This window comes from Tetrao urogallus (assembly GCF_951394365.1).
Source record: "Tetrao urogallus genome assembly, chromosome: 5".
In the NCBI taxonomy this organism is placed as follows: Eukaryota; Metazoa; Chordata; class Aves; order Galliformes; family Phasianidae; genus Tetrao; species Tetrao urogallus.
Window position 1 is genome coordinate 25,077,730 of NC_136818.1, and position 26,969 is coordinate 25,104,698.

Sequence of the window (26,969 nt, forward strand, 5' to 3'; positions counted from 1 at the left end):
ATCCTTGCCTTTGGGAGGAGATGAGGCCATGGGCCAAGGACTGCTGCCACTGCTGCCATGCGGCAGCTGAGCGGTACTTTGGGCTCACTAAGCCCATCAGCTCCCAGATCTCCCTTCCCAGCCAAAGGCAACCGTCTCCAAGTCACACCTTGAGGTGTGGGCTGAGATCCTCAAAGGCAACCACCACCTCAGTGAAATCATTGGAGCCCTGCAGAACTTGTTCCATGTGCCCAAATGGGTCGTCCTCACAGGCACAGAGCTCTGATTCTCCTTGTGTGGGGCTGGAGAGCAGACAAGGGAAGACCAGCTGGGTTTTATGTATTCAGGTCTCAAACTGCCAGAGAGGACTCCTGAACGTGCTTTGGAATATAGGAAAAGGTTGATGTTGTCTGTTCTTAAAAGCATGAACGTGGCTGAGGAAGTCCAATGGCTCAAACCTTGGGGGTAAGACAATGCAGGAATTTTTCACTTCCCTTTAGCTTTGAATTTCCGGGAACAGGGAGATCCCAAAACGGACTTTCTTCCTTGAAAATTAAAGAACACATGCCTACGTAATTGGGATTCCAGGAACTGACTCCAAGAAAAACACGCAGCCGATGCAACACTCATGGCACAACCACGACTGCTGGCATTGCCGTCACCTCTGCCGGCCTTGGAAGGGCTGTCTGGAGAAGTTCCACTGCAGAATGCAGGGAACTCGGATTGAGCCCAGCACCGACCCCACCGCTCACCTGGCACAGCCCTTGCAGACCCCTGTGGGCCACCACCAGTAGCCGGCGGCTGTTGATTTTGTTGATTTCCACCTTTCCGGCCCGAGCAACCTGTAATAACAACAAGAAATTCTGGGGTGCATTCTCAGGATGTGATGAATGTTCACGCACTCGGTGTCTGCGGAGCACCAGACCCAGCCCCTGCCTGCTATTTGCCCTCTGCTGATTCATCCCTGCTCTTTTTGCTGCCCTTTTCAGAGGGCGCTGGCAGCACCTGGTACGTCAGGACTGGAAACAAAGCTCGGCTCTACCCAAAGTCCCTCCTTATAACTCATTGCCACAACCCAGGATGCACGGGGCAGATGTTTTCCACTCCAGCTCACCTGCCCGGCGTCCTGGCGCAGATCGGAGGAGGCCACACCGCCCAGCTCTGCCACATCATCATTTGGCAGCTGGCTTAATTGCAGCGCACGGAACTCAGAATGCCACACAGATGACAATGGAGCACTCCTCTGGCTGCAGCCACCCTTCAGTGTGAAGGCTCACCTCCAAGGGTGGGCTGGCTCCACCGCCTCCATAGAACAACATAGATCACAGAGTCCTAGAACTGCAGAATGGTTAGGTTGGAGGGAACCTCAGAGCCCACCCCGTTCCAGCCCCTGCTTTTGGGTTGGCTGCCCGTTCCCAGCATCACCTCCTGAGAAGGGAGGCACCCAGCAGCCCAGCTCTTCCCTTTGGGAAGGTGGCGGCCTGCCATTGCCCAACCTGGGAGTTGTACCGGGGGCCACGTGCTGTCGTGGCCTTTGCGAAGGAAAAGTTGTGCAAATGCACGGGTAGAAAGTCCATGCCAAAGTGGAGCAACATAGAATTGCCAATGAGGAAGTAAGTGCCTCCGTGGAGCTGATTGCCAGCATCCTGGGCAGGGACAGCAGCAGCAGTGCAGCAGCAGCTTACTGGTTGCAAGCAAATCCCTACCCAAAAATCCAAGATCAAGGAGCAGAATAACTGCAGGGCGAGGAGAAGCAGCAGCACGGATGCTCTCCTGCTGTTCAGTAATGAGCGTGCACCGCTTTGGTTCAGCCTTGGGGCAGCAGGCATCCCACTGCCATGCCCTGGGCAGCTACGCTAACAAACAGCCCCAAACACAGCAGAGCTACAGGAGCAGCAGCAGAAATGGAAGCACTTGGAAGCTTGACGAACGCACTCTGCCTCTCACAGCCCACACTGTGGCCGCGCTGCTCCTCTCTTGCACTTCATGATCACAGGGCTGTGGTTTGGCACGGCTGCTGGTCAGCCAGCCCCTGGCAGAGCTCTGGTACCTCTCACTTGTCAAAGCATTTCCTCTTGCTGGTCTGAAGACAGTTCGCAATCCAAGGGAGAGAAAATCGGAAAGATTAATCACAGAATCACAGAATTGTAGGGGTTGGAAGGGACCTCCAGAGATCATCGAGTCCAACCCCCCTGCCAAAGCAGGTTCCCTACAGCAGGTCGCACAGGTAAGGAGGGTTTCACCAATAAATGAAGGTTTCAAGGAGCAATGCTCATCTACAGAGATCAGAACTGGTGGCAGCAGAGCTCCTGAGCTGGAAAAATGTAGGAAACAATTCATGTGAAACACAGCTTAGGGTCTGGAGGATTTCATTCCAACAGTTTTGGGTTTTTTGTTTGTTTTTTTTTTTTACACTTTAAGTTTTATAACCTGTTTTCAATAAACATAAGGAATAATGTTTCTCCTGGCAAGGGCACAGAGTGCGCTCCTGCAATGATGACGCAATGTTATTTTGTGTTTTCGCTTTCATCAGTCAGCTCCAACGAGAAGGAAATTCTAATAACGTGTGATTATCATTAAGGCAACTCTAATGGGATTTTGTGGACTGTGATTGGCATCGCAAGTACAGCATCAGACAGCAAGGGGAGCGGGCAAGGGACAAATCCACAGGACACCCTCAGAGTCAGCAGCAATTTGGGTAATTATGAAGCTTCCATTTCTGAAAGAACCAGGAAACGAGATTAATTTATAAATCAGTTTATTTACAGATTTCGTTCTCTTAAAGTACATTTCAGTTACCAAAGATATTTACACTGGTGTACACAGGGAGCACCCTGGTTATTTTACAGCTCTTAATTACAAAAACGCCTCCGCATCCTTGGGTCTGTCTACCGTGCAAAACTGCTCTGGATGTGAACGTCTGCAGAAACTGGCCCAAGAACCAAGTGACCAGGTTATTTACATGTACACAGTAAACAGGTTTCCTTTGAGTATCTCCACAACACAGTACATGGGGAGACAGAGCCTCCCCGAAGGCGGCTTTGCAAGTGTATATCAAAAGGCTCTGCAAAGTCAAGGAAACAAACTATTAAACGCAGGTTAATTACAGTATTCCTCTTTCATCTGTATATATTTTCGCATTTCGCGTTTAAATTACAAATAAGTTCACTAGTTTGCTTTTCTCCATTTCAGTCCGTTTGTAAACACTTCAGATGCACTAAATGCCTTATAAGATCCAACTGCTTCTCTGCTGAAAAGTACTCTGTATTCCTAATGTTCTGAAGGTAGCAAAGGGATATGAAAGTCAGAACTGCGCTCAGTTCCGTGCAGAATAGTCACCTAAGAGGTCTCTATCTCTGTGCTACTGAAGATCTTCTGCAGCTACACACTTATTCAAGTATTGCAAAAAGCTAAGGCCACTTTTTCAAGAAAGGAAAGTGAACAAGATGGGATTTTCCAATCCCTCATTCCCCCTTCCAAAAGGCAGCTGGGCTTTCCCACGGCGCAGAGATCCTTTCCAAAAGGGAACCACGTCCCCCAGTGCCAGCAGCCGCTGCCTGCAGGAGCTTACAGGAGAACCTCTCAGCCCTGAAGCTCCTAATGTGGCTGTGCTATGATAGCCGAGACCCAGCAGTATCATCTTGTTCTTCTAAGTAGGAAGTTTGGGAGGGGAAAGACGTACAGAACTCAGCCTCTGCTCCTAAGACTCCAGGCTCCCCCATACCTGTTATCAGACACGACCCAGGCAGACCATCGCTTCGTCACCGTCATCACCGGTCCAAAAGGAACTCAACACACCCGAGGTATTGAGCACACTCTCAACTAAAAGAAGCTCAACACACGTGAGGTACTGAGAAGATAAATTACTTATGTTCAAGTCTTCTTCGGCTTGCTCCTGTCAAGGATGGTTACCAAAAAGAAAAGGTGATGTGTGCACAGGAATAAAGCCGTTGTTTATACAGAGTTCTCTTCCGTCCAAACAGCTGTAAAGACAGCTACTCACTACTTCTGGTGAGGGCACTGATCTACTGCTGATCCATAGCAGTCAGACAGCAGGCATACGACCTCCAAAGGTCCCTGGCAGGTGAGCTGCACAACCTTCTCCTGCTGCTGGATATTCCAGAGAAGCCCCAGAGGACAGCTGGAGAGCTTTCTGATGCCTGGCACCCTCCTCAGCACTGGCCATGGTACTCAGGGGACAAAAGCCAGCTGCATTTCTCTGATACTCCAGCCACAGAGCTGTGTTGTGGGTTTCTGCCTTCCCTTCCTAATTGCTACCTATAAAAATAACAATGGACTCTACTGAAAAAGATACACCCAGGAAAGGGAATCTGCAGCAGTGACCCAATCAGTGACACCATGCCGGTTAAATGCAGCAGCTTCAGTTTGCTTCTATTTTAAGCAGCCCAGAATTTCACAGTTCAGCATCACAACACTTTAGATGGACAAGTGAGTCACTTAGGGAAAAAAAAGGCTGAACGTGGCTCCACCAAGACCATTTGACCTTCAGCCAGCCAGGAAGGCAACTGCTGCAGGACAGACGTGCATGTGCCCCGTTGGAGCTGTTCCTACAGGCCATTAGCTCCTCTGTTCTTCAACTTATTAAGCTTCCATGAATACTGCTCCCCATTAACTCGCAAGCGAGGCGCTGGCAATACTACATCTGAGAGTTTGCTTGGACCTCTGGTAAGTCCAGCATTTCCCAGTGCTGTCCCTGAAGAATTACCAGCCACGTGTCGTTGTGCAAAATGCAAATATTCCAATGACAGCTTTCAAAAAAAGAAAGCGGAAAAGAGAAAACGTAACAGAGCAGGAGCAGAGGTCTGCACAGTAAAAGCCCAGAAGCCCAAGGACCAAGCAGATCAAAGAAAAAAGGTACTTCCTCCCCCCCCCCCCCATCCCTATCATGGGCAGCAGCATCCTTACGGGACCTCCTAAAGTGCTTCAAAGCATCTCTCTGCACTCCAGCTGCCCAGAGAATCTGACTCTCCCCTGCATCTTGTCCCAAGTTAACAGGGACATCCACTATTAAGGCATCAGCATTCAACCCCAGATTGTCTGCGTCCATCCAAGAAAAACACCAGAGTGGGAGGGGCAGATTAGGAAAGAAAACTTGGCAGAAAGACACTGCAGTTCAACCCAGCACTGAATGAAACACGTACTAATGGCTGCCCGTGACATAGCAGGTCTGGGAAAGAAAAGAAACAGATGCAGCAGGGAAGTTTCACATCAAGCTCAGCCCCCTTAACTCTCCCCTTGTCTCTGAACTGGATGCAGAGAAGCTCCATTCCTAGTCCTGCCTTCATTGTCCACCCCTCGTCACTGAGGTTTGGTTCTTCCTTGTATCCATCTCAAGAAGCTGGAGGACTTGAGCAAAGAATGCAGACCCCGGAAGTTCCCAGAACAGGCATTTTCTCAAATCTGTCTGTCTCAAAATATAAGATAGCACAACCAACTGCACAGGACACTCTCCTATAACCCACTTAATAAATTACCTAAAAATAAATTAAAAAAAAAAAAAAAAAAAGCCCACAAGCACAAAACATGCAGTCGGTCAAGCACTGCTTTCTTTGGTGAATACACTCTGTTCTCTAAATTGTTCAAGTAATGGCTTCTCCTATATATTAGGTGACCAGAGGGGAGAAAGCTGAGGGTGTGAAGGCCAAATTTTTGCAAGGAAACATTAGCTACTCCTGCATGTTCCGTGCCTGAGAGAATCCTGAGTATCTGTTATCTAGGAGCAGCTGGTGCTCCAGGAAGTCAAGAAGTGCTACGTGGTTGGAGGAAAGTTGTCCATGGGCTCTTCTTACATGTTCTTCTATCTTGCTCCACCTCTGGACTGAAGCACGTTACATATGAAAAACAGAAGGAACTCTTTACTTGAATGCAAAAAGCAACATTAAATGATTTCCCTGGACTGAGTGGCACCATGTCTGGTACCACGCCACAGGAAGAAAGATGAAAAACAACTTCACAGGAAAGGGAATTAACCGGGCTCTGGAGCAGAAGAAACTGATGCACATTGTTAGGGCTGCAGGAAAAGAGGTGTTAAGGTTTTAACACTGTTCAGTACAGTAAATCATTTATACCTAAAACTTTACCAAATCATTTCTTCTCCAAATTACTCACGTTTTAAGACAACTCTCGTACTGATGACTGACAGCCATTCCAACAAAATAACCAATATCCCAACTTAACCCAGCCCTTTCAGGGCATGGGCTGAAAGTCAAAGCCCCAGGCAAGGAGCACAGACAGCTGCTGACAGTTACATGGCATAACTGCGTTGGCACACAGTCTGAGCACTCCACAACGCAGCCTCAGCGAGGGACCAGCTTGTCCAGACAACAAATCCAGTGCAAGGTCTCTTGTGGCAGAGGATGCAAATTTAGGTTCCTGTAGCCGCATCTGAGCCAACTTTAAAACCCACACGAGGAAGTCCAGCAGCAATGCTTGCAGGGTGGAGAGTACATCAGGAGTCAAAAGGCCCATGCCTCAGTGCTTGCAGCTAGAGGTTTATTTTCGGCACTTCACACAAGCAGCCATCTCTGCTGTTTTGCACTTACCTGGCTCAGTACCTCAACAGTGTCTCTGATCAAAGTCTCAAAGATCCCATCTGCCAACTGCATTTTTACACACAGTTCATCCTCATCGTAATTCACCCACTGGGCTTCCTCCTCGTGGAGTTCCTGCACCTAAGGGGATAAAAAGGAAAAAGGGAAACACAAGAAAGCATTGCAAGTCTGTTGCTTTAGGATAATACCCCCTGCAAAGTTCCAGAAAGATCACAAACAGTTCCCATCTGCCAACAACAGACCTGCCTTTGCAAGAGATTACAAGGAATGCTTGGAATAGCACAACGGACATAGCTCTATTTGAGCCAGGCTATTCCATTGTATGAACATTATCCACCTTCCACCACAGTTTGTTTCAAAGGTTTCTGTATTCCTGACCAAGTTTTTCACTTGAAAGAACTCAGCTAATGGGATATTTGTGCCCAATAGCACAGGCTCCATTAAAAAGTCCCTAATTGCCTATTTGTAAGACGCTGATTTCATGCAGCTTAAGCTGGTACAGAATCATACAAAGAGCTCAAAAAGGGGAGGATAAAAGACTTTACTACAGTTCAGATTATTTGAATAAGAATTAGAAAACCTGAAGGCATTTACTAACTTTTCTCCAATTCTTCTACATGGAAGACAAAACACTGGCATGTGTTGTATGGTAGAATTCAACTCATTTGCACAGACAACGCCATGCTTCATTTGCTTTGTCATCATTAGTACAAACTGAATTTTGTACTATTTCAGCCCAAAGAATAACTCAATGGCTATTTATGTCCTTTTAAACTGCTGCCCACTGTTTGCTGGCAAAGAGGTGTTTTAGTAACAGAGGTATATGATGAAGCCTAATCAGCAACCTCTCCAAATTGCCCAACTCCAACTAAGCTTATCAAACATGTGTATTAGTGACTACATTAGCGTTACAGATGCATCCCAACAAAGTTCAAAAGTTCTCAAAAGAAGAGTGGATACAAACATTGCTCATTTAAAATGCCACATCTGATTAAAGCTCTTCCTCTGCTCAGCTTCAGCACAGAGCTCCTCTGACCACACACCCTAAGCTCTGAACTCCAAATATGCTTTTGCTAGCCACTTAAAGTTAGCCAGGCATCTAAGTGCTGCTGAAAGAATGTCAAAGCATACTGAAAGCCCACTAATCCAGCATCAGTATGTAATAATGTGCCGTTATCTCAAACAGTACAAGAACTATAGCCCCAACACTTCCTCCCTTTCATCCAAAACGAAACTGCACAGAAACTCATCTGTCCTGACAGTGGCAGCTGCCGTAGCACAGTGATAACTCAATAACCCAAACAGCACAAGAACAGGCTGCACTGGGAACCCCAGGAAACTTGCATTGCTGTCATGGTTTTTAGCTGTTTGTAAGGCCTCACATACGGGCTTTCAGCCTGACAGCTCTTTTCTCCTTCTCCTAAGAGAGCGTGGGGAGGGATCTCAGCCTGCAAACATCTTTGCAAGAGCCACACCACGTGCTTACAAGTCTCTGTGCTACCACAGCAAGCACTCCACGCAGCTGTCAGAGATTAAGTGCAATGGCTTAATTTTACTTCTTGCTAGTAAGGAAGAAGTTAACAATACTGGCAACCAAACTTTGACCGTGTGTCCTAGGTGAAAAACAGTTTAAACTGTGAAAGCTAACAGGAGGCAGATAACCGGGTGTAAGTTTGTTCCAGGCATCCACCCCCACACAGACATCTGAAGACTCCAGCAGAAGCTTCCTGCCTGCAACCCATATGTGCTGGCTGCACATTCAGATAAGCCCTGAGTAAACAAAAAAGGGGAATGTCCCATACCCTCTCATTAATAAAAAGGCATAAGACAAGCACCAACTGGGAGGCTGGTCACGTGTTGCATGCCTGCAAAGAGACCATTTAGATGAGGAAAGGGAGGAGATAGGGATCGTGAAAAGAAAGGACTGTGCCAAAAAGAAGGGTTTCCAAGAAGCAGAAGTGGTCTTGGAGAGAAAACAGGGGTCTCAAAAAGGAGACACTGAAGATCCTGGCTGGAAGGAAGATCCTGGAAGAGAAGGAGATGGGTGGAGACCAGTGCCAGCACACCTTGCCCCAGGACCGGTACCTGGAGCAGCTGCCCACTGCCAGCAGACACAGCTCCCTGCTGGATTTCCCCAGGCCAGCAGCAGCCTCCCTGCTGGAAAGGTAAGCCCAGACCTCATGAACCGAACGTGGGGTTGGAAGCAAGTAAAACAACTAGGTAGGTTAAAAGCTGTAATTTTGTTAGCTCTTAAGCAAACCCCAACATCCAGAGTCACTGTAAGCTGCTATTTACTCTGCCTCACCCACAACAATGAGATGGAACACTGCTTTTACGGTATTACAGGAGGAAAAAGTGATACATAAGATAAAGAAACAAGTACTTGGGGAAGGACTAGTTAACTTGATACAAGGAGAGAAAATCTGCATGTTCAACAGCATCGGAGACATCAAGAAAAACAGTATAAGTGATTGGTTTTTTCTTGTTTCTATCATGCCCTTCTTTCTCTGAGGCACAGGGCACAATTTCCTCCGGTATCAGCAGGACTTCCTTGAACATACTTTTGGAAGGTGCAGTGTGCAGCTGCAGGCTAGTTTCTTTACAGTTATTCAGAACATGTGTGGAGCCTACCATGCTGCTTTGTAGTTCCAGCTGAGGACATCTGAGCCGAGGCAGTTGCAACTGCTTTGTTGATCCATTTATCGCAAACTGCTTCTAGGCAACGGAGACATTTTCATAGAATGGGTTGGAAGGGACTCAAAGCTCCCCCAGCCCCACCCCCTAGTGAGGGTTGGCTGCCTCCCAGCAGCTCAGGCTGCCCAGGGCCCTCCAGCGATGGGGCACCCACAGCTCTGGGCAGCAGTGCCAGCACCTCACCATGTCTAAGAAAAGAATTTTTTTCAAAACATCTGACCTAAATTTTCCCTCTTTCAGTCTAAATTAACTCCCCTTCGTCCTATCACTATCAGACCACGTACTGTCATGTCAACAATGCCTATGAGGGCAAGAAGTCCTGGAAGAGGAAGAGGTGAGCAAGACATCGTTACCTTTGTTGATCGATCTCTGAAAATGAATGAAATTCGAAGTCTGAGAAAAGACTTCTCACGTCACCCAAATGAGCCTATTGCCACTTGGTTATTTCGATGTTGGGACAACGGGGCCAACAGTGTGTGGCTGGATAGTAGAGAAGCTCGCCAACTGGGTGGCATTGCTAGGGACTCAGCCATTGACAGAGGTATTGGTACAGGCCAGAACCAGGCCTTCACCCTCTGGAAGAGGATGTTGTTAGCTGTAAAAGAAAGATACCCCTTCAAAGACGATCTGATGCCTGAGAAGAAGAAATGGGCTGATATGGAAGAAGGCATCAGTTATTTGAGAGAATGTGCTGTGGTGGAAACACTACATAGCCCCAATTTCATTCCTGATGAGCCAGACCAAGAGCATGATCCTGAGAGAGCCAGGTGTACACCAAATATGTGGCGTACATTCACAAAGACTGCACCAGAGAGGTACGCCAGTACATTTGCAGCAATGTATGGCAGAGGGGAAAGAAGATCCCTTATAAATGAGTTGGTTAATAAACTTCAAGACTTTGAGTTACATTTAAGCCCTCTACGAGCTCATGTTTCAGCCATTGAAAAAGTAGCTGAAAAGCTGGACAGAATGGAGAACAAACAAGAAGATATCATAGACAAACTATCAATCGTGCCTGATGCTGATGGATCCATGGTGGTAACAGATACATCTAATGAGGAACAGAATTCCCAAAACAGCCTACTGGAGGGGCTGATCAACTTGATTTCCTCCCAGCCAGTGTCATCCAATGTCTCAGCTATCAAAAGAAGACGTCCTCCTGCTCAAACAAGTGACAACAGTAAGACCACATCACGTTTTGCCTTGTGGCATTACCTACGTGACCATGGAGAAGATATGAAGAAGTGGCATAAGCAACCTACTCCTGCACTTCAAGCACGGGTAAAAGAACTACAAGGCAAATCAACCACCAAGGTGAACTTCTCCAAAAACGTGATTGCTCCAGTTGCTGCAGACAACAGAGGTAACAAATAGAGAGGCCCTGCCCCCAGCCAAGGGGGAGAAAGGGATAACAGAGTTTATTGGACTGTGTGGATTAGATGGCCTGGCACATCAGAATCACGGAAATATAAGGCCCTGGTGGATACTGGTGCACAGTACACTCTAATGCCCTCGAGTCACCAAGGGACAAAATCAATTTATATTCATGGGGTGACTGGGGGTTCCCAAGAGACTATGTTGGAGGCCGAAATCAGCCTCACTGGTAAAGACTGGCAAAAGCACCCTATTGTGACTGGCCCAGGGGCTCCATGTATGTTTGGTACTGATTACCTCAGAAGGGGATATTTTAAGGATCCCAAAGGGATCGATGGGCCTTTGGAATAGCTGCTGTAGACACAGAAGGTGTTAAGCAGTTATCTGTTTTGCCTGCCCTGTCAGAAGATCCGTCTGTTGTGGGATTGCTATGAGTGGAAGAGCAACAGGTACTGATAGCCACAAAAACGGTGCACAGGCGGCAGTACCGCACCAACAGGGATTCCTTGCTCCCCATTCATAAGTTGATTCGTCAACTAGAGAATCAGGGAGTGATCAGCAAAACTCACTCACCTTTTAACAGCCCCATATGGCCAGTGTGTAAAGCCAGTGGAGAATGGAGGCTGACGGTGGACTACCGTGGCCTGAATGAAGTCACACCCCCACTGAGTGCTGCTGTGCCGGACATGTTAGAACTCCAGTATGAACTGGAGTCAAAAGCAGCCAAGTGGTATGCCACCATTGACACTGCTAACGCCTTTTTCTCCATTCCTCTGGCCAAAGACTCTAGACCACAGTTTGCTTTCACCTGGAGAGGCATTCAGTATACCTGGAATCGTTTGCCCCAGGGGTGGAAACATAGCCCAACCATTTGCCATGGGTTGATCCAAGCTGCACTGGAACAGGGAGGTGTTCCTGAGCACCTGCAGTACACTGATGACATCACTGTGTGGGGCAACACAGCAAAGGAAGTTTTTGAGAAGGGAGAGCAAATAATGCAGATCCTTCTCTGTGCTGGTTTCGCTATTAAGCGAAGCAAAGTGAAAGGACCTGCCCAGGAAATTCAGTTCCTAGGCATAAAGTGGCAAGATGGCCGTCGTCACATCCCGACAGATGTGGTCGACAAAATCACTGCCATGTCTCCACCCACTAATAAGAAAGAGACACAATCGTTTCTGGGCGTAGTGGGTTTTTGGAGAATGCATGTTCCAAACTACAGCCTCATTGTAAGCCCACTTTATCAGGTGACACGGAAGAAGAATGATTTTGTGTGGGGTCCTGAGCAGCAGCAGGCTTTTGAGCAGATTAAACAAGAGATAGCCCGTGCTGTGGCCCTGGGGCCAGTACGGATGGGACAGGATGTGAAGAACATCCTCTACACTGCTGCTGGAGAGAAAGGCCCCACTTGGAGTTTGTGGCAAAGAGCCTTAGGAGAGACCTGAGGCCGACCCCTGGGATTCTGGAGTCGAGCCTACAGGGGGTCGGAGGAGGGCTACACTCCAACTGAGAAGGAGATCTTAGCCGCTTATGAGGGGGTTCGGGCTGCTTCCGAAGTAGTTGGTACTGAAACACAGCTCCTTCTGGCACCTCAACTGCCAGTGCTGAACTGGATGTTCAAGGGAAAGGTTCCCTCCACCCATCATGCTACTGATGCCACTTGGAGTAAGTGGGTTGCGTTGATTACGCAGCGAGCGTGGATGGGGAACCTCAGCAGTCCAGGAATCCTAGAGGTCATCATGGACTGGCCTGAAGGTAAAAAGTTTGGAACACCACCAGCAGGAGAGGTATCTCATGCTAAAGAAGCCCCACCATACAATGAACTACCAGAGAACGAAAAGAAATATGCCCTGTTCACAGATGGATCATGTCGTACTGTGGGAAAGCATCGCAGATGGAAATCTGCTGTGTGGAGCCCCACACGACAAGTTGCAGAGGCCACTGAAGGGAAAGGAGAATCAAGCCAATTTGCAGAGGTACAGGCTGTCCAACTGGCCTTAGATGTCGCTGAGCGGGAGAGGTGGCCAATGCTCTATCTCTACACTGACTCATGGATGGTGGCAAATGCCTTATGGGGATGGTTACAGCAGTGGGAGCAAAATAATTGGCAAAGAAGGGGTAAACCTATTTGGGCTGCTGACCTATGGAAAGCTATTGCTACCCGAAGAAAAAATATAGTTATAAAGATGCGTCATGCAGATGCTCATGTGCCCAAGAGTAGAGCTACAGAAGATCAGCAAAATAACCATCAAGTAGACCAAGCTGCCAGAATTGAGGTGGCTCAAATAGACCTAGATTGGCAGAACAAGGGTGAGTTATTTTTAGCTTGGTGGGCCCATGAGACCTCAGGCCATCAAGGGAGAGACGCAACATATAAGTGGGCCAGAGACCGAGGGGTGGATTTAAGTCTGGATGCTATTGCACAAATCATTCATGACTGTGACACATGCGCCACAATTAAACAAGCTAAGAGGATGAAACCTCTCTGGGGGGAAGGGCGATGGCAAAAGTACAAATATGGGGAGGCATGGCAGGTTGATTATATCACCTTGCCAAGATCTCGCAATGGTAACCATTATGTGCTCACCATGGTGAAGGCAACCACCGGGTGGCTTGAAACATACACAGTACCCCATGCTACCGCCCGAAACACCATATTAGGTCTGGAGAGGCAAATCCTGTGGTGACATGGCACCCCGGAAAGAATTCAGTGAGATAATGGGACTCATTTTAAAAATTCACTTGTGGATACTTGGGCCAGAGAACATGGCATTGAGTGGATTTATCATATCCCCTACCATGCACCAGCCTCTGGTAAGATCTAACTCTAAAATGGGTTGTTAAAAACCATGTTAAAAGCAATGGGTGGCGGAACATTTAAACACTGGGAGAAGTATTTGGCAGAAACCACCTGGCTGGTCAACACCAGAGGATCAATCAGTCGAGACGGTCCTACCCAATCCAGCTCTCTACATATTGTAGAGGGAGATAAGGTCCCTGTAGCACATGTAAAGAGCCTGTTGGGAAAAGCAATTTGGGTTTTTCCAGCTTCTGGGAAGGGCAAACCTCTTTGTGGAACTGTTTTTGCCCAGGGACCTGGGTCCACCTGGTGGGTGATGCAGAAAAACGGGGATGTTCAGTGTGTACCACAAGGGAATTTGATGTTGGGGGAGTGCAGTCTGTAATCCCATGTGTAAAGCATGATGTAGTGATGTAGAATAAGGGGTGGAATGTCATGGTTTTATGATTTTTGGCTATCAGTATTCCACACCATAACATCATGTAATGCACTGGGGGGGGGGTTCGACTTCTGCTGAATGTTCGTCCGACGGAGAAGAACTACATTTCCCCAGGAGGCTTTGCAGTCAACAAGGAGATATAACTCTGTGCGAGGTCACCTGAGTTCTTCTTCTTTGCCTGCTCTTCACTGTCTGCGCTTCGCCGTCTGCTTTTCTTCAGTCACTCAACTGGACTGCACGTCTCACCTCAGCATTGTGGTGAGGTCTATCTACCATTCAACGGACTCTTTCTCTCTCTCCCTCTCTCCCTCTCTCTCTCTCATTGCATTTTGCTAATACTATATTTAGTAAATCATTTGTTCCACCTCAGATTACTGCCATTGCTTTCAAGTATTTTGGGGTCCCCTGTTTCCCTTTTCCGGAGGTGCAGATCCACAGATCCCTCTGCCCCGCTGGTCACGGAACCGGGCCGAACCAGCCCGTAAACCGTTGACACGTACAAAGTCAGTCCCCTCCTGCTTATAAGCTCCCATCAAGTTCTGAAAGGCTACAATGAGGTCTCCCCGGAGCCCTGTCATCTCCAGGCTGAACAAGCACAGCTCCTTCAGCCTTCCTTCGTGGAAGAGGTGCTCCAGCCCTTTATCATCCTCATGGCTCTCCTACAGACCCATTCTAACTTGTGCAGGGGCCTGTGATCCTCCTGGCCAGCTAATAAATGTCATGGTATCCAAAAACAACACTGAGAAGAATGAAATCTGATGGAAACTTTAGGCAATAAGCTTTGATTTCTAGAGATTCTCATGCAAAATAATATTTGCATTAATATTTGCAAAGTAAACAACATTTTAAAAGATTATTTAGGAGCCTAGAAATAACAGAAACTCAGAAATACTGCCTTGGAAGAATGCCCATATGAGGATGGCGGGCAGGTGCATTCTCACAGCACTGTGCTCTCTATGCTCAGAAATAAGATGCACAGCTATACACAAGAGCAGGCTGTGATTCTCTTCTTACAGTAGGACTTCCCTCCTGCATCACAAAAGTGGGCTTTCTCTGATAAAGGCAGCTGGATAGGAACAGCTTGGCTTTTTTACAGAGTTTAAAATCTCATGGACAGAAACCCTTGAGTGGTTGGGCCAGAAGATCAAGTACTTTTCTGCACTCTCTTGACTGGGTTCAAAAACTAAACATGTTGGTTTGGCAGTATCATGTGAGCTCTACTTTCTCAAATTCAGGATAAAAGAAAAGAGGTGGCAGGTCAGCTTGGGAAAAGCAACAGCAGAGTCTGTTCTAGCCCTGTGCAAACAAATTGGCAGAGAGTTTTGGCTGAAGACCCAAGTGGAAAAAGAGGAGTGAAAACAGCCTATTGTTAGCACCTGAACTTAAATAAAGAGGACTGAGGGTTCTCACTATGTACTAAAAAAGGTTTTGAAAGGTGTAGGAAGTACTGATGCACACCCAAACGTGGCACTTCTGCCTAGGTACACATTTAAGATTCTCCCATGGATCACAGATAGAATACACAAGACAAAGCTGGCACTAAGAAAGGGACACGAGAAGAAAAATAACCAAACATCTAAACATTCCTTAACTTGATTTGAAACTAAGTCATTTTTCATAAAAGTGAAGTTCCTGTGCTTGTTTACTGAAAGTGAAGGTTCACTGTAAATGTTAATAGCTGAGCAACTGTCCTGCAGACCAGAAAATGCTTGTAACAAATGCTATTACAAATTCTGGAGATAGATCGAATCATAAAATCTTTGAGTTGGAACAGACCCATGGGGACCATTTAATCCAACTCCCCTGCAATGAACAGGGACACCACAGCTCCATCAGGTGGCCCAGGGCCTGATCCAGCCTGGCCTTGAAAGTCTCCAGGGATGGGGCACCAACCACATTTCTGGGCAACCTGTTCCAGTGCCTGTCACTATAAAATTTTTTTTCTTACATCCAACCTTAATCTCTTTGAGCTTGAAACCATTTCCCCGTGCTCTATCACCACAGACCCTGCTAAAGCCTTCTTTCCTGTAGCTCCCCTTTAGATACGCTATCAGATCACCTTGCAGCCTTCTCTTCTCCATGCTGAACTGTCCCAGCTCTCTCAGCCTGTTGTCACAGAAGAGGTGTTCCATCCTGCGGATCGTTTTTGTGGTCTTTCTCCAGCAGCCTGGTGTCTCTCCTGTACTGAGGACTCCACATCTGAATGCAGTCAGTACTCCAGGTGAGGCTTCACCAGCACAGAGTAGATGGGCAGGATCACCTCCCTTGCCCTGCTGGCCACGCTTCTTTTGATGCAGCCTAGGATTTCTGGGCTGCAAGGGCACACTGCTGGCTCATGTCCACCTTGCCATCTACCAGTACCTCCAGGCCTTTTTCAGCAGGGCTGTGCTCAATCCTTTCATCCCCCTGTTTGTATTGGTAGTGAGGGTTGCCTCCACCCAGGTGCAAGACCTTGCACTTGGATTTGTTGAACCTCATGAGGTTCTCCTGGACCCACTGCTCAGCCTATCAAGGTCCCTCTGGACGGCATCCCCCCCATAGCTTGGTATCACCAGCAAACTTGCTGAGGGTGCACTTCACTCCACTGTCCTTGTCATTGATGGAGATACTAAATAGTGTCAGCCCCAGCACTGACCCCTGGGGGACACTGCTCATGATATCCATGGCTCTTCCCTTGTCCACTGATGCAGTGACACCAAGCAGGATTTGCCCTTGGTGAAGCCATGCTGCTTCTCCCCTATCACCTTCCTGCTTCCATCTGCCTTAGCATAGCTTCCAGGAGGATCTGTTCCACTGTTTTCCCTGGCACAGAGGTTAGACTGACAGGTTGGCAGTTCCCGGAGTATTCTTTTTTATCCTTCTTGAAAACGGGTGTGATGTTACCTTTTTTCCACTCACCAGGGACTTCACCTGATGGCTACCACTTTTCAGATATCACTGAAAGAGGCATGGTGACTATATCAGCCAATTCCCTTAGGACTCTGGGCTGCATCTTATCAGGACCCATAGATGTGTGGGTGTTCAGGTTCCTCAGGGGGTCACAAACCTGATCTTCGCTTACAGTGGGAGGGACGTTGCTTTCCCAATCCCCTCCTACCAAACCAAACTTTTGAGGGATGTGGGGCAAGCAGTTATCAGGGAAGATAAAAAAAAAAAACTTAAGTACTTCAGCCTTCTCCTTGTCTGATGTTACCAGCTTGCCCATGTCACTCACTATGGGGGATATTCCCTCTTGAACTTTCCTTTTTCTGGCTGAGGCACCTGTAGAAGCCTTTCTTGTTCTTTCTGGCATCTCCATCCAAGTTCAGTTTAAGCTGGGCCTTGGCTTTCCTGACCCCGACCCTACACAGCATAGCAGCTTCCTTACAGTCTTCCCATGGTGCCTATTCCTGTTTCCACTGCCTGTGCATTTTCTTCTTGCTCTTCAGCTTGACCAGCAGGTCCCAGCTCAACCATGCCGGTCTTCTGCCTTCCCTTCCTGACTTGCTACACATGGTAATGGAGAGCTTTTGTGCTCTAAATACAGACTCCTTAAAGATCTGCCAGCCTGATCAAAGTTAATGCTGCAAAAAAGGAGAAAAGCACAGTGGCTTTTGTTGGTGGCAGAAAAGAACTGATAACTATTTTGCTGTGGGAAATGGCAGATGAAAGTGGGATGCAGTTGCTGGTGGAAGTTGCTGATCTATCCAGTTTTCCCCTCGATTCTTGGCTGCGCAGTGGCTGATCCACCCTGCTTCCCAGGGCCCATCCAGAACACGTGCCTTTCAAACTGCTGTGCCACTAGCACAGGGCTGAACTTCGCTGGAGCCAGGCATTATCAGGAAATGGGTTCAGTGTGATAAACCGGGAACACCTCCAAGAATAACCAGGGAGAGATTAAACCAGGCAAAATAGCCTGGTGCTTGCTCAGTGTCTTCAGAAGAAGCAAAAGGCTGTTCAGCAAACAGACCTGGCTTTAGGTTTTAGAGCCACCTGTGATGGCAGACAGCTATTTGACAGCCTTTGCTGCTGCACTGGAGAAACTGGTGCGCAACAAACTCTTCTTCCTCAGAACCAAAACCCCTGCATTAATTGTACTGTGCTCCTGGGGCAGTTGGCTGTGTGTCCATACTGGCCATCAGATGCATTCACTCCTCTCAGTCACTCAAATACGTACTTGCCTCAGTAAGAATTGTAAAAAGCTGTTTTCATCTGAAAATTACTTTTAGTTGAAAGAAGAAACTGGGAAGGACTTGTGCTCAAAGTTTAAATGCAAGTAATAGAAGACAAAGAAAGTTTATGTTTTCTTTGAAAAGAAGAACACCTTTTATTTTTAATAATCTTTGTCTTAATAAGCAGCAAAAGAACAAGGAGAATCAGTCAGCTCTTACAGGCAATCACGTGGCAGATTCTGCACACTGCAAGGGATGCAAGTCTCCTAAATTCAACAAAGAAAGCATTTTCAGCTGTCATTTCTAAAGAAGTTTCTACTATACTTAAGCCTACCAAAAACCTGGATTTCTTTTTCAGAAAATCATTGTGTTGTACTATTTGAATACATTTCAAACAATGCGTGTGAAACTCCACAACTGGATCCTCTGCTCAGAGCTGCACTGAGTTACTAGCAGACAGGCTGCAGACCTTTTACAGACCTGTATATCCAGTTATGGCCTCGCATTTGTGTTACCACAGAATTCATGACCTTAAGCACAAGTTGAAGGCTGACTAGGGGACAGAGGAAAGCTATTCAAGTAGTTCATATTTTATAGAAATATTAATAAAACATAATAAAAGAAACCAAATACTATGTCCTTAGGTTTTTAGTGACAAGATTCTCTGATAGCAGCAGCATTACAGTATGGCTTTGGTAGCAATGCCCCTGAGGCTGCCTTAATCCCAAAGCATGGTAAGCTGCAATCTTCAGTTACTTCCAGCTTTCAGCTAAAATTTTATTACCATGCACTTGTGAGAACAAAATAAAATTAAACAGATTATTTATTAAGCCAAAACTGCCAGAGTGCTATTAATCTCTGATGTCTGGGCCACAGACATCACACATGTAATTCACACACCAGACTGTCTGAACTTCCAACTTACCCCACCTAAAGTACTTTGGATGCCTTCAACTGGAAGGATTTTTCCCACTTAGGAAACGTTCTTTCTAGGTGTGACTCAAAGAAATTAGGAGCATGTCTTAAATCTGTACACAAGCACGATGGTTGAACTATTAACTCTTCCCTGGATCTAAGCATAGGACTTTTTTGTACACACTATGAACAGCTTCTATAAGTCAGAATCAAGAGTACTAGGATATGCAGGTCCTACATCTAAACGTTTTATTTACATACATTCCACATTCTCCCTATAGAAAAAGCCTGTTTTGGAAACCTTCCACTGATGGGCAATTAAAAGACCACACTACCCATGACCTGAAGTTACTTATGTGTGCACGTGCGTGGAATCAATTTCAGGTATAATTAAGTGAAGCATGATGTTAATGACAACTCATATTCCCAAGTAGAACCTTCACCATCATTACAGCCAATAAAGATGTTAATCATCCTGCAATACAAGCCAACAAGCAACCTTCCAAAACTAGTACACACCAGATATGCTCCATCTTACACAGTTTTAACACTTTGTTTCTAAGTCTCTACCCAGTTGCAGATGCATTGATCAGTTATGTCAAGTGGTACAGGAGCAGAACTCATGTTCATTGCTTAGCTTTGAGGAGTGCTTAGCTTTGGGTACCACCTGGCAGGTTGGTTGTCCTGTTCGAAGGAAGCATCATGTCCCACACCATCTCACGGAAATCCTTCTTCTAACCTAAAGATTTTTGCTGCCTTTCTGCTCAATCTGGTTAGCAATCATGTCTATTATGATCTCAGTATCTCTGCCTCCAATAAAAACAACATTACTTCAAAATAAAAACATTTAAAACTGGAAAAAAAAAACAACACAAAAAAACCATATCTCCTTCCCAAAGAAAAAGTTTGCTCTCCTTTCAGTCAACTATTCCAATGCAAATTCATGCCTTAAACCTCTGTCAGTGTGCAAATCTATCCTCCAGCTAAATCCAGTAAATCTGAACTGAATTCATTCAAGTCTCCTCGCTTCATTGGTAACAGACTTGATTTTTGGTTTACTTTGTTTTGACAACACTGTGCTCTCTAAAATTAAACACCTATCAAGATCTCTTGCATACTCTGCATTCCATAAATAGTATGATCAAATCTGAAAAATATGATCATGTCATACTTCAGTCTGAGGGACCGCATCGGACACGACTGCTTTTTTTTATCCACTCACCAATATATGATCCACTCTGTCTCGTTTCTTCCGCCCAAATTTAATCATCTTCTGCCAGTCTGTTTTGTTATTAGGCTCTTTGTTTAGACTAAAAAGCTTCAGTACTTCAGCTGCAATGAAGTTCTACAGAACAGAAAAGATGAGATTTAGTAACATTTGTGTGTAGTTGTCATTTCTTAGCTCAAAGTACTTACCCTAAGTCAAGACAGAAAGCGCAGCAAGCTTCTGTTTAGTCAAAAGACATACAATGGATCAAGAAAGTTACAGCAAAGTCTTTGAGGCAGACTTAACATAGGCAACAGTTATTAAATTCAGCAGTGGGAAAAAAAAAAAATGACACCCACTTCTGAGACAGCAGTCTTGAGAAGAACTTTGAATTAAACTGTACAGTAAACAGGAGATTATGACCATTCATTTAGCAGGAAGATACTGAAGAAAAGTAGAGTGGGAGTTCGGTGTCCCTGTCCTGTGCCCCTTCTCTCCTCTGAGATATGCTTTTTGAAAGTATTCTCAACTAAGAAGTTGAGTACTACTTTGTAGTACTACTTTGAACTTTTATAGAGAGTTAACATGCTTTATCTGCAGACAAATAATCAAAATACAGTAAAAAAAATAAAAAAAAATCAGAAGAAACAGTATAGTATTCATTTATGTCCTGATGAGCGTCTTCCTAACAAGCTGCCCTACAAATTCAATTTTGTCCTAGTCTGGCTCTGCCTTTTTGAGGTTCTGTCCTTTTGCTGAGCACTCCTACCAGCAACAGCAGACCTCAAGAGGCTTACCAAACACCGCAACGCTCTCACCAGTTATATTTTGGATTAACTTGGACAACTCCCCACGGTCCTCAATGAGGTTGGCACAGGTACATCTCAGTAAAGGAAAAGAGCAGTAATCCAGCTCATCCCATTTGGCCCAACCCTACAGTTGGATCCATGCCATTATCCCCAAAATACAGCGTTCCACTGAAATCTGCTAAAGCAGCAATCTGTGAGCATACCAGCTTTGTAAGACCAAGGACATCCTATCAGTCGAGGGCTGTAGTTTAAAAGCAGCTAGTATCAGCCAAGAAGACTGGGAGGCAAAACTTTTGAGTGAAACAGACCATTCTGACAAACTCGTACAGGTCTGTAATCTAATTTATCTTCTCAATACATCTTCTATGGTCCATACCCCTTATGACTTTTTTTTTTTACTATCAGGCAATTGTCAATACACTATTTTCCACCTCATCTTCCCTGTATGACAAGGATTTCTTCCTACCTTGATCTCATCCAAATCATTTGGATCCTTCACTCGGCGAAAGTAAGCAGACGCATTCCGATATGGTTTCATCCAAATAGGTTGATTAAGATTAGGATCCTCAGCAAAGATTTCCCCAAAGATCTCTTTTGTTAAATCAAATACCACCTTAACAGAGAAGAAATAAGAATTAAGGCTTCCGTGCTTCACAGTAACAATTCAAAGGACAAAAGCGAAACACCTGAAGACTGTACCTTTTTATAGACCTGCTTGTTTATCGAGTCTTTGATGGTAGTGGTAAAGTCAGTGTGAAAGCTGAAACTTTGAAGATCGTGACCCAGCTCTTTCAGTTTCCAGAGTTCTTCAGCTGCTGCATGCACCAAACTTTCCACCTCAACCGCAGTATGAGGAACTGCCAAAAGCTCCTCGCATGGCTTTGGTGGAATTTTCTCTGGTTTTACCTTGGGCAGCACCGCCGGCTCCTCAGCTTGCTTCTGCTGGACCTTACGGGAACTTAGGCCATAGTCTTCATCAAACCAGTCTTGTTCATCTCCCAGCACACTCAGGAACTCGCGATTGAGCTCCAGCTCCGCCAGCCTCTTGGCAAGCTCTTCCTGACCACTGGCACCAAACACCGGGCTCTCCTGTAAATTGCAGGAGAGTAAATTTAAAAGCAGCATCACATTCTTGTCTATCAGATATTCAGCTTGGATTTTCAAACACTTTACTGACAGGTTATACGTACACAACTACTCTTAAATTCTCCCAGCAACAACAAACAACCCACAGGGAAGTTCCAGTTGCTTCACCTAAAATGCGCAGGTCCTCTATCATTCCTGATGAATGCTTTCAGAAGGCTACCAAAGAGCTTACTTACAATTGTGTTCCTGGCCCACCGTCTGTCTTCATGTTCATCTGTTTATGAAAGGCTGAGTAGTTTAAAAAGTGATAATGTGACATACAACTTTTTACTTCGCTTACCAGCGCTCTCAGATCTACATTAACAGCCTAAAAGCTTTTAGCGGGTGATGGCTGTTCTAGTGACTGAGCAGTGCTCACAATGGTGAAATGAGCTGAAGCTTTCTGTGATAATATATTGAGACAGGTTTACTAGGATCTCCAGCAGAGGCCAAGTCCTAAATCTGTTTCATTAATGGTTGTTCCGAGGAAGCTTGAACTTCCACTGCTCGTGATATATTAGTTCTGCAGATAGAGCAGTCTGACAATTTAATGATCTATAAAAGAACCAATTCTTTTACAGGATGATTACTTCATACCAAGAGTAGAGAAAAGTAAGTTTACAATCTACAGTATGTTGACTTCTTTAGAATTAAGACCAAGGGTAACAACTTGAAAATGAAACACATAAGCAGAATGCAATCTAAACGAAGTGTTTTTCACTTTCATGTGCCAAAATCTGCCTTCAAGCCTGTGGGGATACTAAAGCGAGTTGTGAACCTTGAAACACCAAAACATGCATTACACAGACATACAAACAATCATCACATCAGTGAACAGAAATTGTGAGAAAACAAACTGCTGCCACACTGCCATTTTTCAGATTCTATAATCAAAGGAATCACCAGCTCTTAAAAACAGAGCAAGATGTCTGTTACTTACTGGTCTGGGGCACATGTCTGGGGAAGAAAGTTCTTCTCTGTCATCTTCCAAGTCCGAACTCAGAAAAAAATTGTCCAGTCCGTCAGAAATCTGCTCTTCTACCTCCTGGAATGGGGTACTGCAGTGCTCCTTTGCATCACAGAGCTCCTGGTTGCTGAGCTGGATTTTCTCATTCCTGATCTTCTTTATTTGCTGTAACTGGTCGACTGTATCTTTCACAAAATCTTTAAGCAGACTGTCTGTGAGCAAACTGACCTTTTCCAGTTGGTTTTTGGATTTTTCTTCCTCTTCAAATGGTATTTTAAGCTGAGCTTCTAATTGATTCTTTTCTTTTGTCAGCAAATCCAGAAGCGGAGTTGCAGGCTTCTCCACAACTCCAGGAGAGAGATCATTTAACTTCTCACAACATTCTTCCCCCAGTGTTTTCTGTCTCTCCAACTTTTCAGAAAAGAAATCTGAGATGTCATCCAACTGAACGCTGGAAAACTTATCTGTGACATCAAAAATGGGAGGAGTAAGGCTGGTTTCCTCTGTTACAGCTTGCTTCAGATAAGCCACCACAGACTGCTCTTGGGCAAAGGATTTGGCAGCTACAGAAATCCTTATGCCATTTGCTTTGGAAAATGAGACCTCATCAATGTTTTTTCCAGCTGAGGTTTCTGAAACAGCTGTGTCTGCAGCAGCTTTACTTTGAGAAGAGGTCTCTGTTGCATCTCTACTTTGGCTTTCATCTTCCTTGCTAGTTTTGGAAATTCCTTTGTCTTTCTGCTCATTTTTACCTTTCTTCTCCAGTCTATCATCAAAGGATGAGTCTTCATACTCATGTGCATCTAAATGGCTATCAATACTTTCTGTAATGTGAGACATTTTTTGGGGAAGAGCAAAAATACCATGTTTTTCTTTGCAATCAAAATATTTAACACCATCGTAAGTTCCACCATTATTCCCTTCAGGCTTATCCAACTCCACACCAGCCCGAATCCCTTTGGCAAACTCAGTCACACCTCTGAATCGCAATGTTCCAGGTTGGACTTTACTTACAAGTACCCTATCCCCTATGCTGAAGTTTGGCAAACTATCAATTTCTTCTGTCACTGAAACAGAGGGCCGTGGTGGTGACTGAACAGCAGCTTGATCTTTCTCTGCATCTCTGCATTCAGTATTTTTTGTAAGTTCTGTCGGGGACTTAAGTTCTAATAACCTCTCTGAATGCACGCTGCCAGAGAGAGAGAGAGATCTGTCACTGAGGCATTCACTGATTTCATCATCGCTGCCAAGGCTGGTGGATCTGCTTCTGCTGGTGGATCTGCTTCTGCTGGTTTGCGTGAGCAGGGACTGCTCTTGCAGTGACTGAGAGTCCCCTTGACCCCCCTGAGATGAAAGAGAGGCTTCAAAATCATCTTCGTATTCTTCCACAGCAAGTGCTTCTTCAATTGATGGCTGTTTCCTGGAAGAGGATCCTTCAAAGTCTTCAATGTATGATGACTCCTTTTGAATACACAAATGTTTTGAAAGCAGATTATCTGTTTCTTCTGCTGATATGCTCAGTTTGTGAGAAGATTCTTCTACGCTTGGGACAACTGCAGCATCTTTGTCTGCCAGTCTCTCTTCTAAGATTTCTTTCCCACCATGAAGGCTTTCCACAGTCAAACATAAAGGTTCCTTTAGAGAAGGTTCGTTTTCGGAATGGAGGATTTTCTCTGGAAGGATGTCCAGTGATCTCTCCTGTTTTTTATCTAATGTTAACAAGACATCTGAATGTTCCAGAGACTTAACATGAGAATCTTCAAGCTCATTTTCCTCTGATTTTATGTATTCCAAGTTCTCCGATATCTCAGATTTGTGACTGAGGACAGCCTCTTCCTTGGATACACTTTCCACAGTGCTTACTGACCCATGGGATATCTTGCTTATGTCTTTTATGTCTTTGAGAGGAGATGATGAGGACACCTTCTCTAGGGAATCACCAAATCCTGCTCTGGAACTACTTGGTGGCATTGAAACTGACAAAGATGTTCCAGAAGGTTCTTCTGTGTGAACATCTGTCACAGCCTCCTTCTTAGTGTGCAAAGACACAGGTCTCTCAGTTTTTGATGATACAACATCTTGAAGGAAAACAGAAAATGAATCACAACATGCGATACAGCCCACATTATCTTAGTGAAGACTACAACCATAGGCAACAAATTTAAACATCAAGATTTCCACCTTAAAAAATACAAAATGATGTTTTCGAAACAGGTATTTCTACCTGGCCTATGAATATGGGCAACATTCATCCAGTTCCAAGGTTCTCCCACTTTGTTTTCCTAATGCTGTTCCTTGTATTGGCGTAACACCATACGATACAGAGCCCACAGTGAGGGCTGTGCAATGTGATCCAATAGAAAACATTCCTGCCCATGGCAGGGATATTGGAACTAGATGATTTTTTAAAGGTTCCTTCCAACCCAGGCCATTCTACAATTCTATAAAAACAATGAAGATTTGAATTGCATACAGCAATTATCTAATGACAGGCAGCAAAACACTGAAAAGTATCTTAAAGAAACCTGTTCTTAAACAACTACTTCTCAAGCCGTCGTTTTTATTTCCTTATTTTCCTCAAGTGACAGAGGAACAGGGAACTAAGCAAAAGGAAAAAGGCTGTCACATAATTACAGTTTTACAAGAACCTCAACAAGAATTAACTAAATACTGAGCATTCAGGAAACAGCAAAAGCAGAAGCCTACTAAATACAAATAACAAAGCAACAAAAAAAATGTAGCTATTTATAGTGCACAACCAATGTAGCAATATATGATGTACAACAGAGCGGTTTTCGTTTTTGAAAAGGACACCATCTCCCATCAACATTTTTGTCTTTTTTAAATGAGATGATTCCTTTAAAATACAGAACTCAAATACTATGGGGTTTCAGAACAGGTGAGCAGGGGAGCAACGGGGAAGCCATAATTAAAGAAACTCTACTCTCAAAATACTTCTAAAAGCAAAACGTGGAAAATGCAGCTTCATCATTATGGTTTTATGAAGCTTGCACGTTCTCTTAGAGCCCCTTCCTGAATCAAGAAGTAAAATATTAAAGAAGTTTAAAATAGTCAGGCTTCGAGATCTTTACTGTAGAACTGATTTTTCCATTACATACCTCCGTGCTCTGCAATGGATTCCAAAGATGCTCTTGATCTCTCTGATTCAGTCAGTGATTTCCAGTTTTTAGCTGTCTCTGGCCTAAATTTGAAAAATTAAACTGAGTGAACTGAGGTTTTTTGGTTGTTGCTTTTAACAAATAAAAATAGAAATACAAGCATCCAGTACCACACTACTGAAACTAAACTTTTTTTTTTTTTTTTTAATTTAAGAAAAAAATGAGCTAAAATTGCACCATCTGCTGGAGAAAATGAAACACTTAAAATATTGTAGGAAGTGAAGTCGATGGAATCATCTGCCTTTTAAAACATAAGATCCAAACCAAGATTAAGCTACAAAGATGAATGGTTTAGCTAAGTAATTCAAACAACCATTTTGCAAATTCTCACTTCATGAAAAATTGTTACTCAGAAAGAACTTGGAACTAGGACCTGAGAGGCTGGGCAGGACAGAAATGAGATATGATTACAGGGACAGTGCATCTTAACTGCTTCAGGTCTGATGTGATCAGTACATGTGTCGGCACTACACTGCCATAATCCAGGGTTTGAGGAAGAGCAGTGTGAAAGTGCTTTCCTTGCACAGATGATTTCTGCTTTAGCAGCACTCCATTGGTTTCAGAATAATCTCAGAAAGAAGAAATCCCATTTACCTATGGAGTGGTGGTGCCTTGATCTTAGGTTTTTCAGCAGCAGCAGAGGATGGAGTTTTAATCTGAGGTTTGGCTGTGGGTGATGCCTCCAGATCTTGGCTCAGCTCTGCTTCAGTCTTCTTGATAAACTCATCATATGACTGAGCAAGAGAAACAGTTATGGCTAA

At 45.0% G+C, this 26,969-nt stretch overlaps 1 protein-coding gene across 1 annotated transcript in view; it reads right to left on the reverse strand.

The window, feature by feature from the left end:
• Positions 1-6,506: 6,506 nt before the first annotated feature.
• The window catches only part of CEP350 (centrosomal protein 350), a gene marked incomplete at both ends in the record, with an annotated part of 59,305 nt that continues 38,842 nt past the window's right edge, over positions 6,507-26,969 (reverse strand). The window contains 7 exons of the mRNA XM_079536089.1: positions 6,507-6,671; positions 20,144-20,266; positions 21,404-21,550; positions 21,637-22,026; positions 23,003-25,107; positions 26,149-26,231; positions 26,803-26,942. Coding sequence (XP_079392215.1) covers positions 6,507-6,671; positions 20,144-20,266; positions 21,404-21,550; positions 21,637-22,026; positions 23,003-25,107; positions 26,149-26,231; positions 26,803-26,942 — 3,153 coding nt within the window. The remainder of the gene's footprint in view (positions 6,672-20,143; positions 20,267-21,403; positions 21,551-21,636; positions 22,027-23,002; positions 25,108-26,148; positions 26,232-26,802; positions 26,943-26,969) is intronic.